The sequence below is a fragment of the Micrasema longulum genome, unplaced genomic scaffold, assembly GCF_059751315.1.
Source record: "Micrasema longulum isolate JH-2025_06_02 unplaced genomic scaffold, ASM5975131v1 h1tg001166l, whole genome shotgun sequence".
Classification (NCBI taxonomy): Eukaryota; Metazoa; Arthropoda; class Insecta; order Trichoptera; family Brachycentridae; genus Micrasema; species Micrasema longulum.
The window spans coordinates 53659-77398 of NW_028278353.1; the positions used below are offsets into that span (position 1 = coordinate 53659).

Consider the following 23740-nt stretch of genomic DNA (forward strand, 5'->3'; position numbering starts at 1 on the left):
ACTTTATCTACCCGCGTAGTAAAAAAAATGTCTTTTTTAATCCAATATTGACAATGATAACAATATGTTACAATGTTTTATACTTGACACAATTATTAAATTAGCTTAATGAGAATAATAAATTATAAAAAACATAATTGTAAAAGATAAGTACCATATTTTAAATTAATTAACAGTTTAAATGCAATATATCCAAGGTTGAATTCGGCAATAGTCAATTTTAGCTCCAAAAATGTAAACATATACACATAATTAATTACTTTAAGTACCTTCCTTTGCACACAACGATTTCTCTCTTCTGAAAAGCGTATTTTGTTTGAAAAATATTATATAAAAAAAAAAACAGACTAATTCATGCATTTAATGTCAGCCTACAAGAGTAAATAATGTAAAGATAAAGTACAATAATACGTAAGGGCAGCTACCAGCAAATAAATGTAATAACCTATTTATATCGAAGCGAGATGGTAGTACTTTATTTGACTTATTTTGAATCTTGAAATTAGGGCACACATAAACATATTCTTATGTGTGCTCTAATAATAACAATGTACATATATTTCACTTATGGGTTATTTAACGCATATTTCTTAACCTTTTGTTTGAATTATGTTTTTTTTTTCTTCATAAATGTTTTATCCCGTTTTATAATATTTTTTTACTGCCTTAAATTGAATTTTGTGACTTCGCCTTTTTAAAATGGGAGTCTGATTTTTTACATTTTCTCTGGTATTGTGATTATGTTCATGCTAGCTTTGATATTTTTTTCCCCAAAATTCTGTGTTTTATACACAAACATCATCGTATTTAAAAATATTATTTGCTTATATGTTAGTACATTAAATTAATTTAACATCAAATTTACACTTGTGTATCGCTTTGTTTTGTCATAATAGTTAAGTACGAGGGCGGATTGATAATGAAGCTACCTAGCGCTAGATGGCAGCACAAACACAAAAAAGATTTATTTTTTCCAAATTGCAATCTGTCAAACGACAGCTGTTAAAATGTCACCCAAATTTATCGATTAGTTTATTTGTTGTAGTCGTTTAAAGTAAACAACTTTTGTGTTTCTTGAAAAATTGAAAAAAGCGAATTTCGTGCAGTGATTAAACACTATTATTTAAAAGGAAAAACGGCGAAAGAGACAAAAGAAAAGCTCGTTAAACATTACGGTGAGTCTGCTCCGTCAGATTACATGGTAAAATATTGGATTGCTGAATTTAAACGCGGCCGAACAAGCATTGCAACAATACCATCAACGGGAAGGCCAAAAGAGGTGGTTACTGAATAAAATATCAAAAAAATCCTCGATATAGTTATGAATGATCGCCGAGTAAAGTTACGTGAGATTGCTGAAATGGTAAACATCTCATATGAACGTATGTTCAACATTTTGCATAAACATTTGCATATGAAAAAGCTATCGGCAAGATGTCGCTCAGTGTCGAACAAAAACGAGTTCGAGAGACCACTTCACATCAGTGTTTGGACATGATAAAGCGCAATCCTGTTGATTTTTGGCGTCGATTAATAACTGTTGATGAAACGTGGGTGCACCACTAATACACCTGAAACCAAAAATCAATCAAAAGTTGGAAGCTGGTGGAAGTGCTCCGAAGAAGGCAAAGGCAGTGAAATCGGCTGGCAAGGTTATGGCAACTGTATTTTGGGATGCACTCGGAATATTGCTCATCGATTATCTTGAAAAAGGATCAACAATCACAGGAAAGTATTATCGTGCATTATTGAATCAATTGAATGATGCAATCAAAGAAAAAACGACCACATTTAAAGAAGAAAAAAGTGATCTTTCTTAAAGACAAAGCACCGGTTCACACAGAATTAGATACGATGCTAAAATTACGTGAAATACACTTCTAATTAGTTAATCATCCACCTTATAGTCCAGATTTAGCTCATAGTGACATTTTCATGTTTCCAAACTTGAAAAAATGGCTCGCAGGAAAAAGATTCAGCTCAAAAGAAGAAGTGATTACCGAAACTAACGCGTATTTTGAGAGGTTCCCGAAATCGTATTATTCAGATGGTATAAAAAGTTGGAATATCGTCTTACTAAGTGTGTCGAAGTAAAAGGAGACTATGTTGAGAAATAAATGTTTTTTGTAAAAATAAATGTTTTTTCCTACTTAGGTAACTTCATTTTCAATCCGCCCTCGCAGTTTGTTTAAATTTTCGTGGTTTGATAAAAATAAAATGCTGCTACAGTAGTATGTGTGGTTCAATAATTGTGTTAAAATAATTTTGCTTGAATCCTTATCAACAAATCTTCTAATTCTTCCTAAAATTGTATTTTTTTTTGCAATTGCAGTTTTCTTTACCATATTTTGATGAAATGTAAGTTTATATTTAATTTCACTAACTGCATTCAATTTTCACTATCTACTACAATTGACGGCGTTACTTCTATTATTTTGTTTCCTATATTCATATATTTTGTTTTGTTTATATTTCATTATAATTAACTAATTTTTGCCATAGAGATACATTATCTAGATTATGACTCAATTTGTTCATTATTGTTTTATAATGTAATAAATCTTTCATTGTAATAATGTAACATAATTAAATTTCCATATTCCATAATAACGAAGTCAATGCCCATTATTCAAAATATTGTAACTTTTAATTAATAAAATACTTTTTATATTTCTGTTTTTTTGTTTTTCATCATTTTCATCGTTCAGTTTATTAAATTATTGTTTAGGAATTTTAAATTTGTAGTATTCTTGTCTACTTTCCGTTTAAAAAAGGCTTGTAAAGGTAATAAAATCTCAACACCCCTCGGTGAAAAATAATAACCGTCGACCCTGAATAATTTCGATGTTTTTTTTGTTTCGCAAGGTCAATTTTGTTTACGTATTTTCGCATTCGACTGATCAATGGATAATACACCCATTATAGATATATAGGTACCTACTAGATACAGTTTGCTTCATTTACATTTTCTGTCAACTGTATCTTTGGGCGTCGGCGTCGCGTGCCGCGCGCCAGGGGGCGAGAAGTCGCGTCGGCCGGTGTCAGGTCCGTCGCGTGTCGCTAGTCGTCGGAAAAGTTGTTTCCTTGTTATTGAATGGGTGTCGTTACTCTATGGCGCCGATACATTTTGTATGTGTATTTATAATACATATTAAGCCCATTCACTGATATTCGAATCCGAATCCTCTTCATTTTCTTTACTACGATGCTTTATATTTGATCGATTTACTAATGAACTATTTTATAGACCTATTTTTTGTGACAAATAAAATTATACGCTACGATTGGTATACCACTTTAAAATACTCGCCGCTTGGTGTTCAAAAATATATAAACTTAATTTACTAGAGCTTTTTTTTTTGGTATTTATAATTTTTTTTGTATTATAGTCCTAAGTACTTTTTAAATTTTGTGATGTATTTTTTTACTAAATTTTGGTATGAGTAAAACGTTAATTCCAGTCAACATTAGGCATAATTGTTTCCTCCCCCCCGCATTACATTGAATTTGAGTAGTAATTTAGTACATTATGATTTATAATTCATTAAATTTTTCCGCTTTCACACTTAGAAAAATATTTAGTCAAATATCAGAAAACAGCCCAAAACGGTTTTAATTTCCATAACTTTTTTTTTTTTTTTTTAATTCGTAAGAATATAGAATTTTGTTTTGATAGGTTTCAATTTTGAATCGCTCTCGATTATTAAATTAACCCATACCAGTATTATCTTGTAATATGCATCGAAGGGCAAGTTACACCGAAAAAGTCAAGTTAAATAAAGTTTAAAGTAAAGTATATCGTCGACGGCAATCCATCACCGCGTAATTCAAATTTGACCACTTTAGAGGAGAGAGATTAAAACGTTATTTTTTATGTGTGTGTTCAATCGAAGTATGATCTGCCTAAATGTTAACACACATAAAAAAAAGTTTTAATCTCACTCCTCTAAAGTGGTCAAATTTGAGTTATGCGGTAATGGATTGCCGTCGAAGATAAGTACTTATGTATAAAAAATAATAATACACCCCGAAATATCCCAATGAGCCAGTCGAGTGGCGGCTGCGGCTACAACCACAAAAAAGTTAATTATGTATAACAAAAATAAATATATTTAAAAATGTGAATTTTGTAACTTTGTGTAGGTACATAATAATATATTTAAATAAATTAATAATTGTTGCGTTTCGTCAAAATGGCCAACAATAAATTGTTTTGTCATCCCTTTTCCATACATATTTCCATGGATATTTACTCAGTGAAAACCTATTCTCCTCTATGGATGCGATTCGTGGCACCTCCGGTGACAACTGTCATCAAGCGGAGGCGATACGGTCGGCTTGGCCATGTACCGCTGATGCCTCCTGAAAGCCTTAACCACGCTCGCCTACTTTACAAGGCATCAGGTTCTCGATGTCCTGGACGTCCCCCGCTGACTGTTCATCGGCAGTTCATGTCAGAACTACGGGACGCGAACCTGACTTCGAAGAATGCACAGGAACAGGCTCCATCTAGGAAGCGGATATGGAATGATGATTTCCATGCAACGAATGTGTCTATTTTGACGAAAACGCGACAATTATTAACTTAAATTTATCTTGTTCTGGTGCAACTGGCTATCTATTTCTGCGTGGGTGGTATAACTGGGATAGTTGAAATATATCGGTCCTATCGGAATAGCTATCGTCTATTTACATTTCACTTGAAAAGATAAGTTGATATTTGACTTATATTCTACCATAAACACAAACTATAGTACATCAATAGGTGTTTAGTATTTATCACGACTACGTATATCGGAAATGCGATTACTAAGGCAAGGCTTAGGCAAGTAGTATGCAAGTACTAGATTGTAAATATTGTTGTTTACCAACACTAGACTTATCTAAGTTTATCTGAACACTGTTTTGGAAGGTTGTTCCGACCTCTCCCGGATTGTACACAAATATGGAGGTCAGAAGTTAAGTTAGTGTACCTACAAGCAAACACCTAGTTGTTATCTTTATATATATAATTCCTCTGTACGTGTGATGTCACTGAACGCCTTCTAAACGGCTTAACCGATTTACGTGCTGTTTTCAGAGAAATGTAGATCTTTGCGCTGTGCGTGTTCGTAGATATTAAAATCTTCAATCTAATGTGTGAAAAAAAAAAGTAAAGAGCATAAATATTTTATTCATCGATCTACCAGGGTTGCATTCGAGGAGAATGAATTGACAAAAACTGGAAAGATTTGGTTTTTTGTGTATAAAAAAGTTTATTTTTGAATGTTTACAAACAGCATTTGTTTTTTATGGATCTCAATCAGATTTTTTCCTTAAATTCCTTATAATTTCTTTCTATTTGTTTATTTTTATTTGATTTTTGGTAATACTAAAATAATATTAAATTCAATACATTTTTAAAAATCGTATTCCCACATAAGTACACCCCTCTGTTGGTGAGAAAACCGGAGTTTGACGCTTGCAAAAAGAATGCCATGTTTGAAAAAATATTTATTTTATGTTTTGGAATTCAACCATAAACAAGTACCTACTTAAGTTTAATAATTTGAATATTAACAATTTTTAGTTTTGGAATTTAATCACAAACAAGTACCTAGGTACCTACTTATCAATAAAAACGCAAGTTCTATCTTTTTCCAAGGCAAGCCAACGTTCGGGCAGGACAACGCCTGTCTGGTCAGCTAGTGTACTTATAATTTTATAAGATTTTTACGGTAATAACGAAGGGAAAAACAATGGACACCATCAGACTACCTTCTATTGCAGTTTTCTATATGAAAAATATAATATGTTTACAATATTTTTCTAAACATGTTCAATTACCGGTTACCGACGAAGATACTTTGAATTTTCACACAAATATACACACTTTCATACATACATATCGATATTAGTTTATACCGTCTCAGTATGAAGATAGCCGTTCATAATCGCGGCCCCGGGCCCCGATTACAATGGGAAGTTAACATAATTATATTCGACTGTCTTTAAAGAAAAATCGGTATTTGTGTACGAAAATGAGTATAGTTGCATGAACATTTAAATTATCTTCATCGGTAACCTATAAAAGAACATGTTTAAAAGAAAAAATTGTATGCATATTCTACTTTTCATACAGAAAACTTAATTTTACTTTGTATATAAAATTGAAGATAAATGTTAACTTCCCATTGTAATCGGGGCCTTGGGGTGGCCAATTTGATCAGACCCGAGATCCACTTTTGATTGTCCGGAGTCCGCGCGATCTACCAATTAATCAATCAGAGTATTATCATGAGCTTTGCCAAGCAAGTTCCTAAATATTATGAAAAATAATAATTTATAAACAATCATTCTTATTTCTTATCTACTACATATTTATGGTAATAGATTTCTCAGGACCATGTGCAGTCCGACTAACTAGGTACGATTTGTTTTAAGGAAGACTTTTTTATGTGTAGAGCAAAATAAACAAAAACGTGACTACCGACTTATGGATTTATAAACAATTATACAATTAACAATGTTTTGAGTATGTTCAAATGTTTGTAATCAAGCTGGATTTCCTCCCTAGGGAGCTAGTTATTTAGATCTTAATTTGTTGCAACAGAGAAGGAAAACATTTTGAGAAAGGAAAATGAATTTATAGGCATTTACAGGACTTATGACCTGTCATCGGCTGGTTCAAGTGGCCACTTTAACACTGTGTAACATTCTTAAAGGTTAAGCTTTTATAAGGGTTTTAGATCTTTTACAAAAGTCAACAGATCAAAGAATTGAGGAAATGTAGATGTTTTACCATAGGCAGAATGGTGAATGTTACAGAGTGTGTAAAGTGACCACCTAAACCAGCCAACTAAAGGTTGTAAGCCCTGTAAATGCATAGACTTCCATGCTCCCTTCTCAAAATGCTTTCCCTCTCTGTTGCAGCAAAGTTAATTATACAATTGTAGGTATCATTTTTATTTTTTATGGAGTGTATTTAAAAAAAAAAAAGATTTCTCTTTACCCATATCCAGTAACCAATTTTTGTAAATTTATTGAATTGAATTCAGTTCATGGTTTTACAAATCTAAAAGTTCTTACTCTGAATTCAGAGTTTGTAGTAGACTCCGTGATCCATCTTTTTTGATACCCGGTAGCGTGGGAGTGTTCCTTTTGGCATTTAGCGAAACAGTTTACTTTTACAAACATTATGTTTCTATGAATATGCAACTGCCTTGATCTTGGAGTCTTCAAACAACTCGACGCAGGGGTATCTGAAGGGCTTTTTCAAAATTGTTTTCACTCGATTTTTAAGGAGACCCGAGAGGTTTTAATATTGATTGATTAGTTCTTCCCCATCCTATTATGCCATAAGCCATAATAAGGTTACGTAAAATACAATACACTTAGTTGTTCGAGTTTAATTAGAGATAAGATGCTACGTATCGACTAGAAGATATGGGAAGGTTTTCTATTTTTTGTGTTAATGCATAATTACGATAGTTCCAATTTTCTCCGCATAGTATTTTACTGAATGAAAGCGATTGTGTTTGTTATTTATCGTATTCTGATATTTCAACGAATATTGGATTCATCTCTATCTTAATTGTTTTTATTTTCGTTGAAGCGATGACCGTATAGCAGGCTGAGCGGAAGCTGCACAGTATTTGATAAGGGCATTAACTAAACAAACAAACTACTATGTGGATAATTATAACTACTTTGGAATTCGTTTTTTGTGTTATTCGAAGCTCTGTTCTGTACAAATCCTGCGAGGGAATGCTTCACATCTGCTTGTGACGTGATACAACACATACATTTGTACACAATCTTGTGCATCTAGGAATTTGTAGAAAATCTTTGGTTTGAAATCTCGCGCCTTGACGAATAATCTTCATCTCCTAAAATACTGGATTATCCCTCTAGAGACGGTGCTGTTACGTCTTGTTATATTAAGCAAAATACCACATGATATTTTGAAATGCATGTATCTAGTAGGGGCGAACCGTGAAAATAAGCGATTATGCACAGCTTACCATTATATTTGACTTTCGATAATAATGTTGCATAGTAAATATGTTTATGGGGAAAAAAATGTTGTTTGTTATAAATAACCAACAACGTTTATATCTTCATACAAAAAAATATCTATGAAGTGCGCCCAGTCCGTTCTCAGTAAACGATGAAACTAGCCGATTTCCTCGGCTTATTCCTTCATTCAAAAAAGTATGCTATATTTTACATCTTTCACCCACGTCCGCTTTTTTAGTACTAAAACAAGCTTGCAAATTACAAATATTATTTGAAGATTCTCTATTTGGAAACTAGTATTTAGAACATTTTTCCGAAGGACTATTTTCCTTTGATAGGATACCGTTGACATAATATTATGTATCACACATGACATGTGGCGTTCGCAGTGGCCGTTTTTGGCATTATTCATTTTAAAAGGAATAGGCCGGTGTTCAGTGTTGACAGTTATGCTGAATGTCATTGTGGTATTTGTTGACGAACTTTTGTACAAGTATTGTATTAAAATATAGAATAAAGTTACGTATATCGCGTGGTTAATAATTATTGTTATTTTAGTTGATTTTCACAGAACCATACAAAAAAAATAGTCATTTATAATTATATTACTAACATATTATGTACGAATTGATAAACATTTTTGGTGGATTACCTATAAAATAAATCACGGTTCGCCACTGGTATCTAGTCGCACCTTCTTTAATTACATTTAAATCGAGATTGAAATCTCACTATTTGAATATGTTTTTCCCTTCTCCTCCTTCTTTCCTTCCTATCCCCCTCCCCTTTTCATAGTATAGTGTACATTTTTAGTTAATTATTTTTTCTATATTCTATAATAAAATTATAAGATTCCATATTAATATACCTAGAATATTTGTTTGAGTAGGTAGGAAGAAATTGCTTTAAGGCAATATGCCCGCCCTTGTATGTATACAGTGTTCATTAAACCCTGTCACATCTGAAACGACGATGATCAGTATGAGCAAGAAGACATATTGGCACATAAAAATATTTATTTAGAACAAATAATTTTAAAAAAAAAATAATATAAGAAAAAGCAAATGGTTTCTGACTTCTGCAAGGGAGAAACAAGGAGGGGGGAGGGGAAGTCTGATACGCCAAAAATCGTGGCCGCGCTCCCCTCGCTTCTCCTCTGCAGAAGTAAGCAACCATTTGTTTTGTTTAATATATATTTTTTTAAATTTCTTTCTTCTAAATATGCTTATATGTCTTCTTGCCCATACTGATCATCGTGGTTTCGGATGTGACAAGGTTCTAAGAACATCTAGTATATAGTGTAAATAAATATATCCAAAAACAAAATTTTTATAGTTTATATTAAAGAATCATACAATTTAGGCCTGTTATTACAAAATTAATTATTATTTAAAAAAAAAAAGAGTTAAATAATATCAAGTCTTGTATTCTGTGTAGACATTGTAGAATCATGTGACATAATAGCCATAGAAGGGTCTAGTATAAAGTATAAAAGCAAAGTACATTCGGTTCATTATTTAAATAATCTTGACTTCTTCTTCTTCACGTGTCATGTCGGGTCCCCCTGACGTTGACGATCACTTGGGAGAAAGCTTCTCTACTATTCTGAGCAGTGCGAAACAGCTCCTCCACAGTTCTAATTTTGACCAATTAAAATTATTTTAAGCGTCAAAGACGGAAAGGAATCTGTCTGATATTTTCTATATTCCTAACATTAAAACTAATCATCCGAAACATTCTACCATCCCTCGTATAATACGAGTATGTAAAACATTTAACAAGAATTTTCTCTAGGAAGAGTCTAGATATATTTAACAGTCCATATAATAGGCACAGAAGAGAACTAAATGTGCTTGATTCAGAATAACAGAGAATAGACATTTCGTCTTTTTTTCTCTTTATTTCTCGTCATCAAATCAAATGCAATTTTCTACTCCTACTTTCCTTCATTCATCCTCCACCACTATTCATCAATTTCCTTCTTTTCCTTCCCATTATCTCCTTGTTTTGTCCATATTTCTTTTATTTTAATTTAAACTATATTTTTTTTATAGTTTAAACCGTCGTCGTTTTATTTTTGTATAATTAAGTGAATACATGTTATTGGATGGCAGGCTCTACTACGTATACATTTTTTATAGTTTCTTTTTATATGTGGTGGAAATAAAATTTATACAAATATACTAATATTTATTTATTAAGGAAATCATACAGTCTTTATATAAAACAAGGTACAAAAGAACAATTAAAAAAAGTAAGACCAATTTCAGATTTTACACTAATTTATTATGAATGCAGGAGGAGAGGGGAAAAATAATTGAACTATAAAAAAATTAAAAATAAACATATTAAATAAAAAGAACATAAAAGAGAGAAGACATTGTATAGCTCCCACTCTACTTTCCTCCCTCCCTCTCTGCTTCCATTCACATTTAAATTTCTTTGTATAAATTCACAACCAACAATAATGTATTAGATGCAGGTAGTAGATGTATATATGAATAAGTATAAATTAAGAGTTGAAATCAAAAGTTAAAATTAAGCTAAAAGTTTAAATTAAAAGTTAAAATTAACAATTAAAATTAAAAAGTTCAAATTGAAAGATAAAATTAAAAATCAAATTAAAAGTTAAAAGTCAAGCAGGAGATAAATTCAAAATGTCTTTAACAGATCTGATAAAAATATGGTATTTACAATGTAATATGTCGATGTCACTAAAACTATCGTAATAGGTAATCTGTATTCTTCGTAGAGTGCTATTTTAAATAATTAGTCATTGAGTTAGGAATGTCGAAGAGTACAGATTGACGAGTTCTACGGACAGGGACTCGATATGAAATGCCTCTAACAATTTCTGGGCTATCAATTACGTTATTAACAATTTTGTAGAGAAAGCTCATATCCAACATGGTACGCCGAGTTGCGAGATTTTGAACCTTGTGAAAATTAGCGGACTCGGTCCTACTTGAAAATGAAACATTATTTTTGAAATCTAATTGTCTAAGAAAATAGTTTTGAATATGTTCAATACGATTTTTGTAAGTATTATATTGAGGATTCCAAATCGGCGAACCAAAATCTAGGACACTACGTGCATATGGAAAAAAAAATTTTCTTAATGCGTCAGTTCTTGTGAAAGGTTTGGTTGATCGTATGACAAACCCTAATATTTTGTAAGCTTTTTCTACAGTATTTTCTATATGTTTGTTAAATGTAAGTTTACCATTAGTGCGCCAATATTTATCAGCTCCTCCCAGCAGCGTCGCCAGTGAGCAATTATTTAGCGGAGCTGGTCTTATACAGGGTGTTCATTAAACCCTGTCACATCCGAAACCACTGAACCTAGCGACATTATTTTCATATCTAGGCGTTCGTTTTATTTAAGTGACAGTTATGTCGGAATTTAATTCGACTTCAAAACTTGCTTATTTCTCTCTCATATTTTTAATAGGCTTTTAGAAAAAACTATCAACCTCAAAACGATTAAAATTTCTAATAAATCATTATTAAAGGAAAAATTGCTTGGTGGAACAAAATTTTTGACACTTTTAATGCGTAGATAAACGTATCGAAGGGTTCTAGACCCGTTGGTATAAATGTTGTACTTACATCAAAACGTACTATACCTTTGTAGTCGGTCGGGAGACTTTTATCTTCAATTATGACGACATACTGAAGCTATGTCATTTTAGAGCGTAGATATGTGTACCGTGCCATACGCTTCCCCTTGATTCATATTGATGTACCTACCCAAAACTTGAAGGTTGGGGTCGGTAGTATATCTTTATAATCGCTAGAGGGAATTTATCTTCAACTATACCTTCAAGGTGAAGGTATGACGTCTTAATCTTCCCATCATAATCGAGGCCCTAGTAGTTTAGGTGTATCGATGAATGCATTTTGAACAAGACTATAGATATATTACAATTCTAATTTGATTGGTTATACATATTGTATGTACATATAATTGATATATTATGTAAGAAGGGTGTGTAATAATGCATATAAAATAGTATATAAATATATCGGTCCTCCTCATATTGCGTAGGCAGTCTAGTTTGTTTCTATATTATCATATTCGTTTCGTTGTCAACCTTACTTTGTTTGAGCGGTGGTCTTATTTCATCGAGTCACAATAGAATATGCACATTTTATGTAAATATAAAATGAACAGTGACATAAATGGCGCTCGTCGAGTCACTGAAACGTATAATACATATATGAATGTCAATGTTAGTAGTCAAATGATCTCTATACATTTGTATATGTTTTGGAGGTCGTATAAGTGAACAAATTTTGTCAAGACTTTTCAGCAGGTACCAATCAAATATCATAACTTCGAGTCAAATTTTAAAACTGGATTTATCATAAGTAATTAACATTTGTTTTGTGCTATTTGAAGATAAACACATAAGTAGGAATCTATAGCACTATTTTAAAAACAATTTTTTTCCATCTTCTTGTACCCGTTTCTGTTCACCTAGCAACGACGTAATTAAAGCGGCGAAGTCTGAACTCGTTTTTGTAATAATTTTTCATGAGACAAATCTTTAGAATATCAAAATATCATCCCGCGGTAGCTTCCTCTCTTAATAATTATTCCTCTGGATTGTTTAGATTACAGATTAATGCGCGCACGTTACTGATTGTTTATTTAAGCTGGCGCGTTTGTAAAACCAACACAAACGCATTTAAAGTCTACAGGTGTTGATTTAAAAAAAGGTTATATTAAATTATAAACAAATGTGCTATCTTTATTGTTTATCAATAAGTGTGTATACATATTTTCTCCAATATAATTAGTACTGTGCATTTTAATTACACTGTATTAATTATTATTATAATTAACACAAAATATTAAATGAAAAACATGCTTTTTTTAAAATAAATAAATATGACATTTTCTTAAGTGATTGTTTATTTTCGCTCTAATCCAAAAGAGATTTTTAAAAACATTGAATATAATATCAAGATTTTTAAAATCAATATTCTGTTCATTACAAATGTTTTTGTGGAATTTTTGTGAAAGCGCCAGCACTAGATAATCGACATGATTCGATTAAATGAAAATATATGTTTATAAACCAGTGTTTTTAATTCATAGCTTAATACTTATACATCGAATACAATTATTATATTTTTAATTTTTTTATTTATTTTTTTTCTTTCTGTTGACGCCCATGGGGCTTTTACATTATACATACTATATAATAAGAAAAGGTTACACATTAAACATAATTAACATTTTTTCAAATATAAAAATTAAAAAAATATATTATTAAAATTTAAAAATAAAGTTACATAGTTAACATAATACACTATTAAGACATAATACATACATTATATTATGTTTATAATATAAGGCATAACAGGATTCAAATAAAACATAATTATAATTTTTTTTTAAATTTACGAATCATAGCGAAATTCAGACGAACGCAGAAGCATCCTGTGTATATTTTATTACCATATCATTAGCAACTAACAAAGTAATAGTTGTCTGTGTCACGCTCATAAGCGCGCCTGAGCGCGAAAGAGACGGAGATTATTTTCATAATGCGTATGCCATGCGATGCAGGGGCGAACAGTGTATAGAAGCAATTATACACAGCTTACCATTATATTTGACTAACCACAATAATATTTTATTGTAACTTTATTTACAGAAAAACAAATAAATAATGACTATTTATTTTAAATCATTTCCACCGTTTGTATTTTTATCCTAATAAAAATATAAATTTTAATAAAGCGCGCCCAGCGACTGCGGTGAGTGAGCTAAGAAACTAGCCGATTATTCCAGCTTATTTTTTCATACAAATAAGTATACTATATTTTGAATGTACTAACCCCAGTGCGGGTTTTTTCTCCTAGATTAAACTTGCAGATTACACAAATTATTTAAAGGTTCTTGATTTGGAAAACAGTATTTCAAACATTGTTTCTTAAGGACTATTTTTCTTTGAGATGGTACTTTTGACATAAGACCATAATAACTTTCATGCGTCATAGTGCAGGACATATAGGACTCCACGCGGCCGTTTTTAGCACTAGTAATTACTAGAACAATGCGGCCAGTTGACATTTCAATTGAAAACCTAATATCGACTGAATTCATTGTGGTATTTTTTATTTATTTTATAATGATTTGTATATTAAAGTAATGGATAATATATCTATATAATATAATATATCACAAAGTTACATAGTTTGAGTTGATTTCATGGATGAGAGTTGTTGTATCACACAGAACCACAGAAAAATATCAATTTATAGTTGGTATATATTACTTACATTATATTAAGTACCTCCTATGTAGGTACAAAAATATACTATATTTTTTATAGCTTACCTGTAAATAAAATCTTCATTCGCCACTGATGCGATGTCATACCATGAGCTTATTTACAGATACTACACTGCGTTTGTGTAAGTATTGCGAACGCGCCAGCTTTAAAAATTCCACCAGTAATTGACTGTTTATTCTTTCGGTGTCAAACATGGGACAGTCACGCAATATAATATGGTGGACGTCCTAAGAAGTTTGTCCATCGCATGGGCAGCAATCATCTTCCCTTTTGTTATTCTGTGCGAATACTTTCTAGAGGCACCATGTCGTCCGTGTCCCGACTCCCGACAACTTTTGTGTCAACTCATAGGACGTAACATGAGCGTAGCATTTATTATTTACGCCAATATTATTTTTGGTAAATGCCAATCTCTTGTCATAATACAATGTACATTCATACAGTAACTGGTACCTGCACATAGCATCACGAATGAGTATGTTAGTAATATTATTATGCTCAATTTTGGTATAACCTTGACATTAAAAATTCGAAAGCCTTTTTTAATGCTTCCCATATCAGAGGTTAATATTTGTTTGCATTTATTATTTGAGATTTTTTATTTGATTGTGTAACTATTATATTTGGTTCTTTATTGAGACTTTACATTTCTTAGTTTGTGGATGTTTGTCATTGGCAGTCCTTGCAATATTTCTTTACTGCTAAAAATTATAAAAATTTAAAATTTATCGCGGCTCTGAAAATCGTTATAAATTTATTGGTATTCTAAAGTAAATACGCCTAACAGTTAAAATTAGACATTCAAATGGATAGAAATTGCCTAGGAGCCACGATTTTGCATTTATTTACTCTGTAGCAATAGTTTTCAAGTCTCATCCGAAGTATCCCGCAATCCCGTTATTATTTCGTATTCGAGAACGGAGTTAATTCAGAATTTTGATTAATACTTCACGTAACGAATGTATTGTTCATCTTTTGCACAAAGCCTTTGTCCACTGCAAGAATGAATGGATATCATTGTTCTCTTACAATTCCTGTTTTTTAAATATGTATTTTCAACCAGTTTAAGGGCTTCGTATGCACCTTGAAATAAATGCATTCAACGTTAATACTGTGTACGTTCTTATTTAAAACTAAAAAAAATATAGATTATCTGCAAGGGTGATAACTGTACCACCATGTTTGTCGTTACGTTAAATTTTCTACGTCATTTATTTGAAAAACTAACACATGTACAATACTTAAATATAATAAGGTAATATTTTGACAGTGTCCTGGCGAGTTTAGAATTCAGTTCTGCGTGTGAAAAAGAATCAACCCTGGATGAGTGTATGGCTACTCTCAGGTAAAAATCCTGAATAAGGAAATTGAGGGGAGATAACTTTTCATAATTTAGTGGTTGGCGCGTTCGCTTACCATGCTTGAGGTTCCGGGTTTGATTCCTGGTAGGATCCACGCCAAATATTTGTTCCAAATGTGGTTTTACATCAATTGTCCCTGAACTAGCAGCTAAGGGGCAATTTCAACGGGACATTAACAGATTTATCTTCAATTGTCTATAAAGTGATAACGAATTTTCTGTATGAAAAATTAAATATTCGTAAAATTATTATTTTTCTTAATTACATATTACTGACTAAGAAACTTCAAATTATTTATACAAATATACACATTTTCGCGCAGAAAATTCTATTTTATTTTATAGACAGTTAAATATAAATCTTCCTAACTTATAACTCTGTTAACTTCCCATTGTAATCAAGGCCCTGGGGCCGTATTACAGTGGGAAGTTAACATTTATCTACAGAGTAAAATTAAGTTTTCTGTATGAAAAACAGAATATGTATACATTTTTTTAAAAACATTTTCAATTACAGGTTACCAACAAAGATACTTTAAATTTTCATACAAATATACACATTTTCGTACATAAATATTTTTTTATATAATAGATTTTCCTTTCTACCGTTTCGATGTGTACCGATGAAGATAGCGTTTGTGATCGCGACCCTGGAGCGTAGGACTCGTAGTATCACCTAACCTTTAATTAACATATGATCGAAATACCCTGCATTAAGTGTTTCAATGCAATGCCCTATGGACTTTCAAGTGCGGATAGGGGAGAGGCTAGATTTTTTAATTTAATTTATATGCAATATGAAATTTTGTTAAGGCAAATCAGATCTGCAAGTCGCATTGATTGAATTTTATTTAATACACATACATACTGATTATTTATTGCAATATAATCCATAATCTTTAATCAAGGATCTAGGTATTGTATTTGATCAAAAATTGACATTTATACCTCATATTAATGAGACTAATAAAGCAATGAAATCGTTAGGATACATTTTAAGAACGGTAAAATATTTTAAATCAGTATTATCTTTTAAGGCTTTGTATGTATCACTAGTCAGGAGCATAGTTTAATACAATTTAATTAAACTATTCCAAATTCCAAGATTGCACAGTCTAGGGAACCAGATCAGTTGTATTGTCATTTTTCACATTAGCCAAATCAAGTTTAAACTTGCTGTCAAAAAAAATAGTTTAGGATTCTGACTGCTGTTTAAGTATTTATGTTAATTTTTAAAAAGAGAAAAGAAATGTATAAATAAATCCACTTTAAGTATATATATATATTTATATACGTAAGACTAGATTTTTTTTTGTACCTACTTTTTTATATTTTATTTTTAAAATTGTTCAGAACCCCCGAGCTCTAAGCACGAGACAGTTTGTATTATACCTAGGGCTTTTAATATATTATGTATATTGCAACAATACCAACAAATCAAGAATTTATGCTTTTCGCTATTTCTAATTTACTGCGTGATCTTTTTTTTTTTTACTTATTTGATCTAAAGTATAATCAATCGCATAGTTATAATATAGTACAATGTATTAAACAAGTGTGTAATATGTAAAAATATATTGTTCTTGTATTATTTCATAATTTTGTAATAGACTGTTATGTTTAATGTATTTAAAAAGAGATCTGTGCCGTGTAAACTAATAAAATAAATACAATAAATAAAACAAATAAAACAAATAAAATCAATATAATAAATAAAGTTAATAAAATAAATAAAATAAATAAAATAAATAAAATAAATAAAATAAATAAAATAAATAAAATTAATAAAATAAAATAAATAAATAAAATAAATAAAATAAATAAAATAAATAAAATAAATAAAATAAATAAAATAAATAAAATAAATACAATAAATGAAATAAATGAAATAAATTAAATAAAATAAATAAAATAAATAAAATAAATAAACTAAATAAAATAAATAAAATAAATGAAATAAATTAAATAAATTAAATAAATTAAATAAATGAAATAAATGAAATAAATTAAATAAATTAAATAAAATAAATTAAATAAATGAAATAAATAAAATAAATAAACGAAATAAAATAAATAAAATAAATAAAATAAATAAAATAAATAAAATAAATAAAATAAAATAAAAAAATTAAATAAAAAAATAAATTAAATAAATTAAATAAATTAAATAAATTAAATAAATTAAATAAATAAAATAAATTAAATAAATTAAATAAATTAAATAAATTAAATAAATAAATAAAATAAATAAAATAAATAAAATAAATAAAATAAATAAAATAAATAAAATAAATAAAATATAATAAATAAAATAAAGAAATGACTGGAATACAAATGTGATTTACCTTATTTAAAAAAATAATTTTATCTTCAAAAATCTAATCGTCACGTTATTTTTTATAGAGAATGTCCCCCTGGGTTAGTGACTCCCATATGCCGAGATGTTCTAGAAGACACCAGGAAAACCCTGGAGATGGACCCCAACGCATTTGGCAAAAACTCTGGCAGCGGTAAGATTGCAATTTTTTTCAGTCGTGTATTTCATATGACTTTGAATATATTACAAATTGGTACAATAATCGTAAGACCTAACATCTTTCCTGCATTATTTACCTTATATTTACATTTTCGTTTTAAGAAATACGTTTTGGGAATTTCGATCACACAGCAAACATAAATTTCTAACTTTTGATTTACGCTAACGACACCACTAAAACTAGTATTACGAATGCAGTGCTTTAAGGTCGTATTGCATGGGTCAGAAAATGATACAAGATCTTGTGCTGTTAGTTGTAAAATAACTCTTGTGCCAACCCTTAAGCCATTTTTGTTGTTGTTTTGATCGGGGCAATTTCTAGGATTAAAAATTGTGCATAAGCATGCGCAGTACGTAGATGTTTTCAGCGCTATGACAGATAACTGGCAATTCGACAATTGACAAAACGTGCTATCTTGTGACGACGCGACTTTTGACAATATGTTATTCTGATATCAACAACCAACATCAGGTTTCTAAAATAACATGGATCGTGAACCTTGAAAACCATTGGAAATTAGTATTTTCAGAAAAGGTAGGCAAGCGTGAAGTGAAAAGCGCAATAAAATAAATAAAACCGAGGATAAATCAATAAAGTGACATAAGCAACAGCATAATATCGCACCTTTAGGACGAAAGCGACTTAATTGAAGAAATCAACTTTTTGGGAATTTGCAAAAGAAAAATATAAATTGTGACATCTTCGTATTATTTCGTCAATTGTTTCGTATTTTCCGAAGCACCAAATTTTGAGTCAAAAATTACACCGAAGGTTATCATCTATGAATCTATGAAAAAAAAGCGTAATAAAAATAAAATATTTTAAGTTTAAACAAGACATTTATTTAATCAGTCATTATTACAATATTTGAGTGTGTCCAAATGTTTGTAGAAAAAAGCCTGGATTTCACCCCCTTTGAGAGTCATTAAGATTAAAAAATTACAACAGGTATGGAGAATATCTTAAAGAAGGGAAAATGGAAGTCTAGGCAATTAACAGGGCTTATGACCTGTCTTTGGCTAGTTTAAGTGGCCACTTTACACACTGTAACATTCACCACTTTGCCTGTGTTTGAACATCCATGTTTCTTCAATTCTTGTAATAAAACTAACTAGTCCAAGAAGTTTAAAAATTGGAAAATTGTTTTCAGGCGTTGCCTAGTATGTGAAATAATTCAGTCAGATGAATCTCTTCGCAGCAATAAAGGTTTCAGCTCTTTCATCACTAAAATCAACAAATGGAACAATGAAAGAAGCATGGATGTTCAAACATAGGCAAAATGATGAATGTTACACAGTGTGTAAAGTGGCCACTTAAACCAGCCAATGACAGGTCATTAGCCCTTTAAATGCCTAGGTACCTGGTCCATGAAGAAGTATAAAAATTGAAAAAATAAGATTTTCAGGCGTTGCTTAGTATGTAGGTGTAATAATTCAATTAAATGAATTTCACCCTCATAAATAAAGGTTTCAGCTCTTTAAATTTACAAACATCAACAGATGAAAGAATTGAATGGATACAGGTGTTCACATATGGGCAGAATGGCGAATGTTTCATAGTGTGTGAAGTGGCCACTTAAACCAGCCAATGACAGGTCATAAGCCCTGTAGATGCCGAGACTTCTATATTACCTTCTCTAAAATGTTCTCCATCTCGGTTGTAATATGTTTATACTTATTGCGTTAATCTTCTCTGCGGATGTTTTTAGGTGAGACGCATTTTGAGGCCTTACTTTTGTATAATATTACCAAGCTTTATAATTAATTACACGTAAGATTATTGTTTTAACAGTTTTAAAGCAGTAATAAAAATTGTTATTTTAATTACTCACACATCATTCTCTTCAGTGGAATAATATGGTGTGTGCAATACACATATTAATATATTTAACCATTATGTAGGCCGTTTAAAATTCAACAATGTTTGATTATGTCCAAATGCTTGCAGACTGGCTGGATTTCCTCCCTAGGGAGTTGTTCATATTTAGATTTATTTCAACAGAGAGAGAAAAAGTTTTCGAGAAGAAATTTGGAAGTCTAGGCATTTACAGGGCTTATGACCTGTCATTGGCTGGTTTAAGTGGCCACTTTACACACTGGGTGATGCTTAAAAGACCCAAAAAATTTTTTTGTTTCTTTTCTCTTGATTCACCCTCCCGTTTTGTTCTACCTAATAAGAGAAACTTAAATTAATTTTTTGAGATTTTTTGAGAAAAAATTAAAGGTCGCTACCGAAGATTAAAAAATCTAAAATTTTCCCAAAAAGTGATTATTTAAAAAAAATTGTATTTATTGTATATATATTTTTTTTTTACATAATAAAAGCTAAAATGAGGTTATAAGGTCCATATATGTTACTCAAAGCTAATTTTGTATCATATATGTGTTACAATTTACTTTCGGGATGTGAACAAACAAGAGGAAAATTAGACAAAAAACACAGATTTTTATAAAATTTCTTTAACTGTCACAATTAAAAAAAAACTTATTACAGAATTAATATAAGCTTATATTAGTTGTTTAGAGTCCTTAAAAAGATTTTGATGCACAATTAACACGTAAAAAACTCATTATGCAGACAGCAAAGTTGCTTTTTTGTAGTTCGGGAACTTTTGTCTGAAGGACTTCACAAGAAGCAAAATATACTGCTTCTGGTCTTCATCTAGGGTCAGTATTTTGTTGTACTCTTGGATTAAGGACACCCCTCTCTCTGCTGTATCATTGACTACCTTAAATTTGGATACTATCTCCTTACTTTGAATATATTCCTTGTCTTTGATCCAGTCTTCAACTTTTTTCTTGAGGAAATCGGAGCTTAATCCGGTAATAGAAAAGAATCGTTTGGTGTTACTAGTGACAAAATCTTCTAGATTTTTATTACCAATGTTATCAATGTCTACATTAATTCTTTTCGGGCAAAAATCAGCTCCTTCTTTCTTTAGAGCTTCCACCATTTTCTTCTTAGTTTCGTTTCTCACTTTGTCGTCAAAAAATGATAAGGCGATAAGTTCCTCTGAGACATACCATAAATGGCCACATACTTTATTTATTGCTTTTCTAGCTATGACAGGGTTTACATCCTCATACTTCTTTAAATCTTTGAGGAGTTCTAAGTCGTTTCTTGGGGCTGAACAAGCGGATGGAGCTTGGAACCAATACTTTATATAGATTAAGACTGTAAAAATACAGATTTCTCGCAAACCTTTTTCCTCTTGTTTTGTTAGTCTGAATTGTTCTCGAAACAAGAACATTTTCAGAGAGTAGATAGACTTTGCCATCCAACGTGCTCGGTGCAGACCTGCAGGATTTTTGAATGACACGCCATTTTTTAGTTCTCCTCCCAAAAATACGATGCTTAGTTGGGGGGGGGGGAGTTGGTCTAGAGTGAAGGAAGGGGTTGTGTGGTTAGATTGGAGTCTTCCTGGCATAAAAATAAAGTGTTTAGTGGGATAATAATTTTTTGTAATATAAAAAATTACCACAGAAAATTAAATTGAATTTTATCATTTTTTATTAAATTTAAAGCCTGGTAGCGACCCCTAAAACTTAATGAAATCCAACAAAATTTTAGTTAACTCCATTTTACATATGAGAGATCAAAATGGGAGGGTGAACCGTTGAATTTTTTAACTTTAATTTTTAAGCATCACCCTAATGTAGGTGTAATAATTCAATTAAATGAATTTCACCCTCATAAATAAAGGTTTCAGCTCTTTAAATTTACAAACATCAACAGATGAAAGAATTGAATGGATACAGGTGTTCACATATGGGCAGAATGGCGAATGTTTCATAGTGTGTGAAGTGGCCACTTAAACCAGCCAATGACAGGTCATAAGCCCTGTAGATGCCGAGACTTCTATATTACCTTCTCTAAAATGTTCTCCATCTCGGTTGTAATATGTTTATACTTATTGCGTTAATCTTCTCTGCGGATGTTTTTAGGTGAGACGCATTTTGAGGCCTTACTTTTGTATAATATTACCAAGCTTTATAATTAATTACACGTAAGATTATTGTTTTAACAGTTTTAAAGCAGTAATAAAAATTGTTATTTTAATTACTCACACATCATTCTCTTCAGTGGAATAATATGGTGTGTGCAATACACATATTAATATATTTAACCATTATGTAGGCCGTTTAAAATTCAACAATGTTTGATTATGTCCAAATGCTTGCAGACTGGCTGGATTTCCTCCCTAGGGAGTTGTTCATATTTAGATTTATTTCAACAGAGAGAGAAAAAGTTTTCGAGAAGAAATTTGGAAGTCTAGGCATTTACAGGGCTTATGACCTGTCATTGGCTGGTTTAAGTGGCCACTTTACACACTGTGTAACATTCACCATTCAAAAAAAAGTTATATTTCACTAAAATTTAACTAATTGAATCGAATAAACATATATTGTAATACAATAACAGATTCAACATAAACTTTTTAGATTCATTATACGTTTGCGGCCCATGTTCACTAAAAGTTTAAGTGAAATATTTTATAAAATATAAAATATAGTTAGTATGTACGTACAGTACAAGTACTTTAGTAAGTACAGAATACAAAATATGTTTTTATATCCACAGGAATTAATTCAGATATGAAACGGATAACATAATTGACGAAGTTCTGTACCAGTCCATTTTGATCGACTGACTCTCGACGTTTCGACATCGATAAAAATACAAAGTACCCTACACAAATAAACAATCGTTACTAATCCTAGTATTATTTTTTATTTCCATTTTGCGTTTCGTTATAACAACTTTGTGGAATGTATCATTATAATATGTATACGAGTTTTTGGATTGTATGTACGAGTATTTTAGATATTATCTGTGTACTAGCGTCAATAATTTGCCTCAATCCACGCGCAGTTCCATTTCCTTTTAGCGAATTTACATCAAAATCGGAAGTATTGCAACAGTAAAAATGTAACAATAGCTGCTCATACCAATTTCACCTGCATTTTTTTTAAAAGCAAAACAAATCCCGGAACTACTTGGATTTATTCTTGATTTGTGTTTCCAAATGTTGTCATTGGTTTGGGTGTTGTGGGCCTCGATTACAATGGGAAGTTGGCAATTATAAGTAAAGTAGAGTTATCTTCAACTGTCTATAAAATAAAATCGAATTTTCTGTACGAAATATAAATAATTTGAAGTTTCTAAGTCAGTAACCTGTAATTAAAGATGTTTGTAAAATATATTATATGTATGAAAATTGGCTTTTATTTAAATAAATAAATAATTAGTAAATTTCCCATTGTTTTTTATGTGACTTTTTGTGTATATTTATTTTTACGGGCTTATTGCCAAATGGCAATTTCTTCTTACCAACCAGTACATTGATAATATAGCAAAACGATTTCAATAAAACAACACTGTATGTATTTTATTTTTAATTTATCTGTTTTAATGAAATTACACAAAAATATACATAATTTACACAAAACATCAAAATGTCATATTTTTGTGTAAGTTAAATTTTGATTTTAGTAAAAATATTTTAGTCGTGAATCGGTTGTTTTAAATCAAATTTA

At 30.7% G+C, this 23740-nt stretch overlaps 1 protein-coding gene across 2 annotated transcripts in view; it reads left to right on the forward strand.

Moving 5' to 3' along the window:
- The window catches only part of LOC148276672 (uncharacterized), a 266966-nt gene that overhangs the window by 2503 nt on the left and 240723 nt on the right, over window positions 1–23740 (forward strand). For both annotated transcript variants that reach the window (XM_088233953.1, XM_088233954.1), the window contains exon 3: window positions 18070–18176. In XM_088233953.1, the coding sequence (XP_088090079.1) occupies window positions 18070–18176 (107 nt within the window). The remainder of the gene's footprint in view (window positions 1–18069; window positions 18177–23740) is intronic.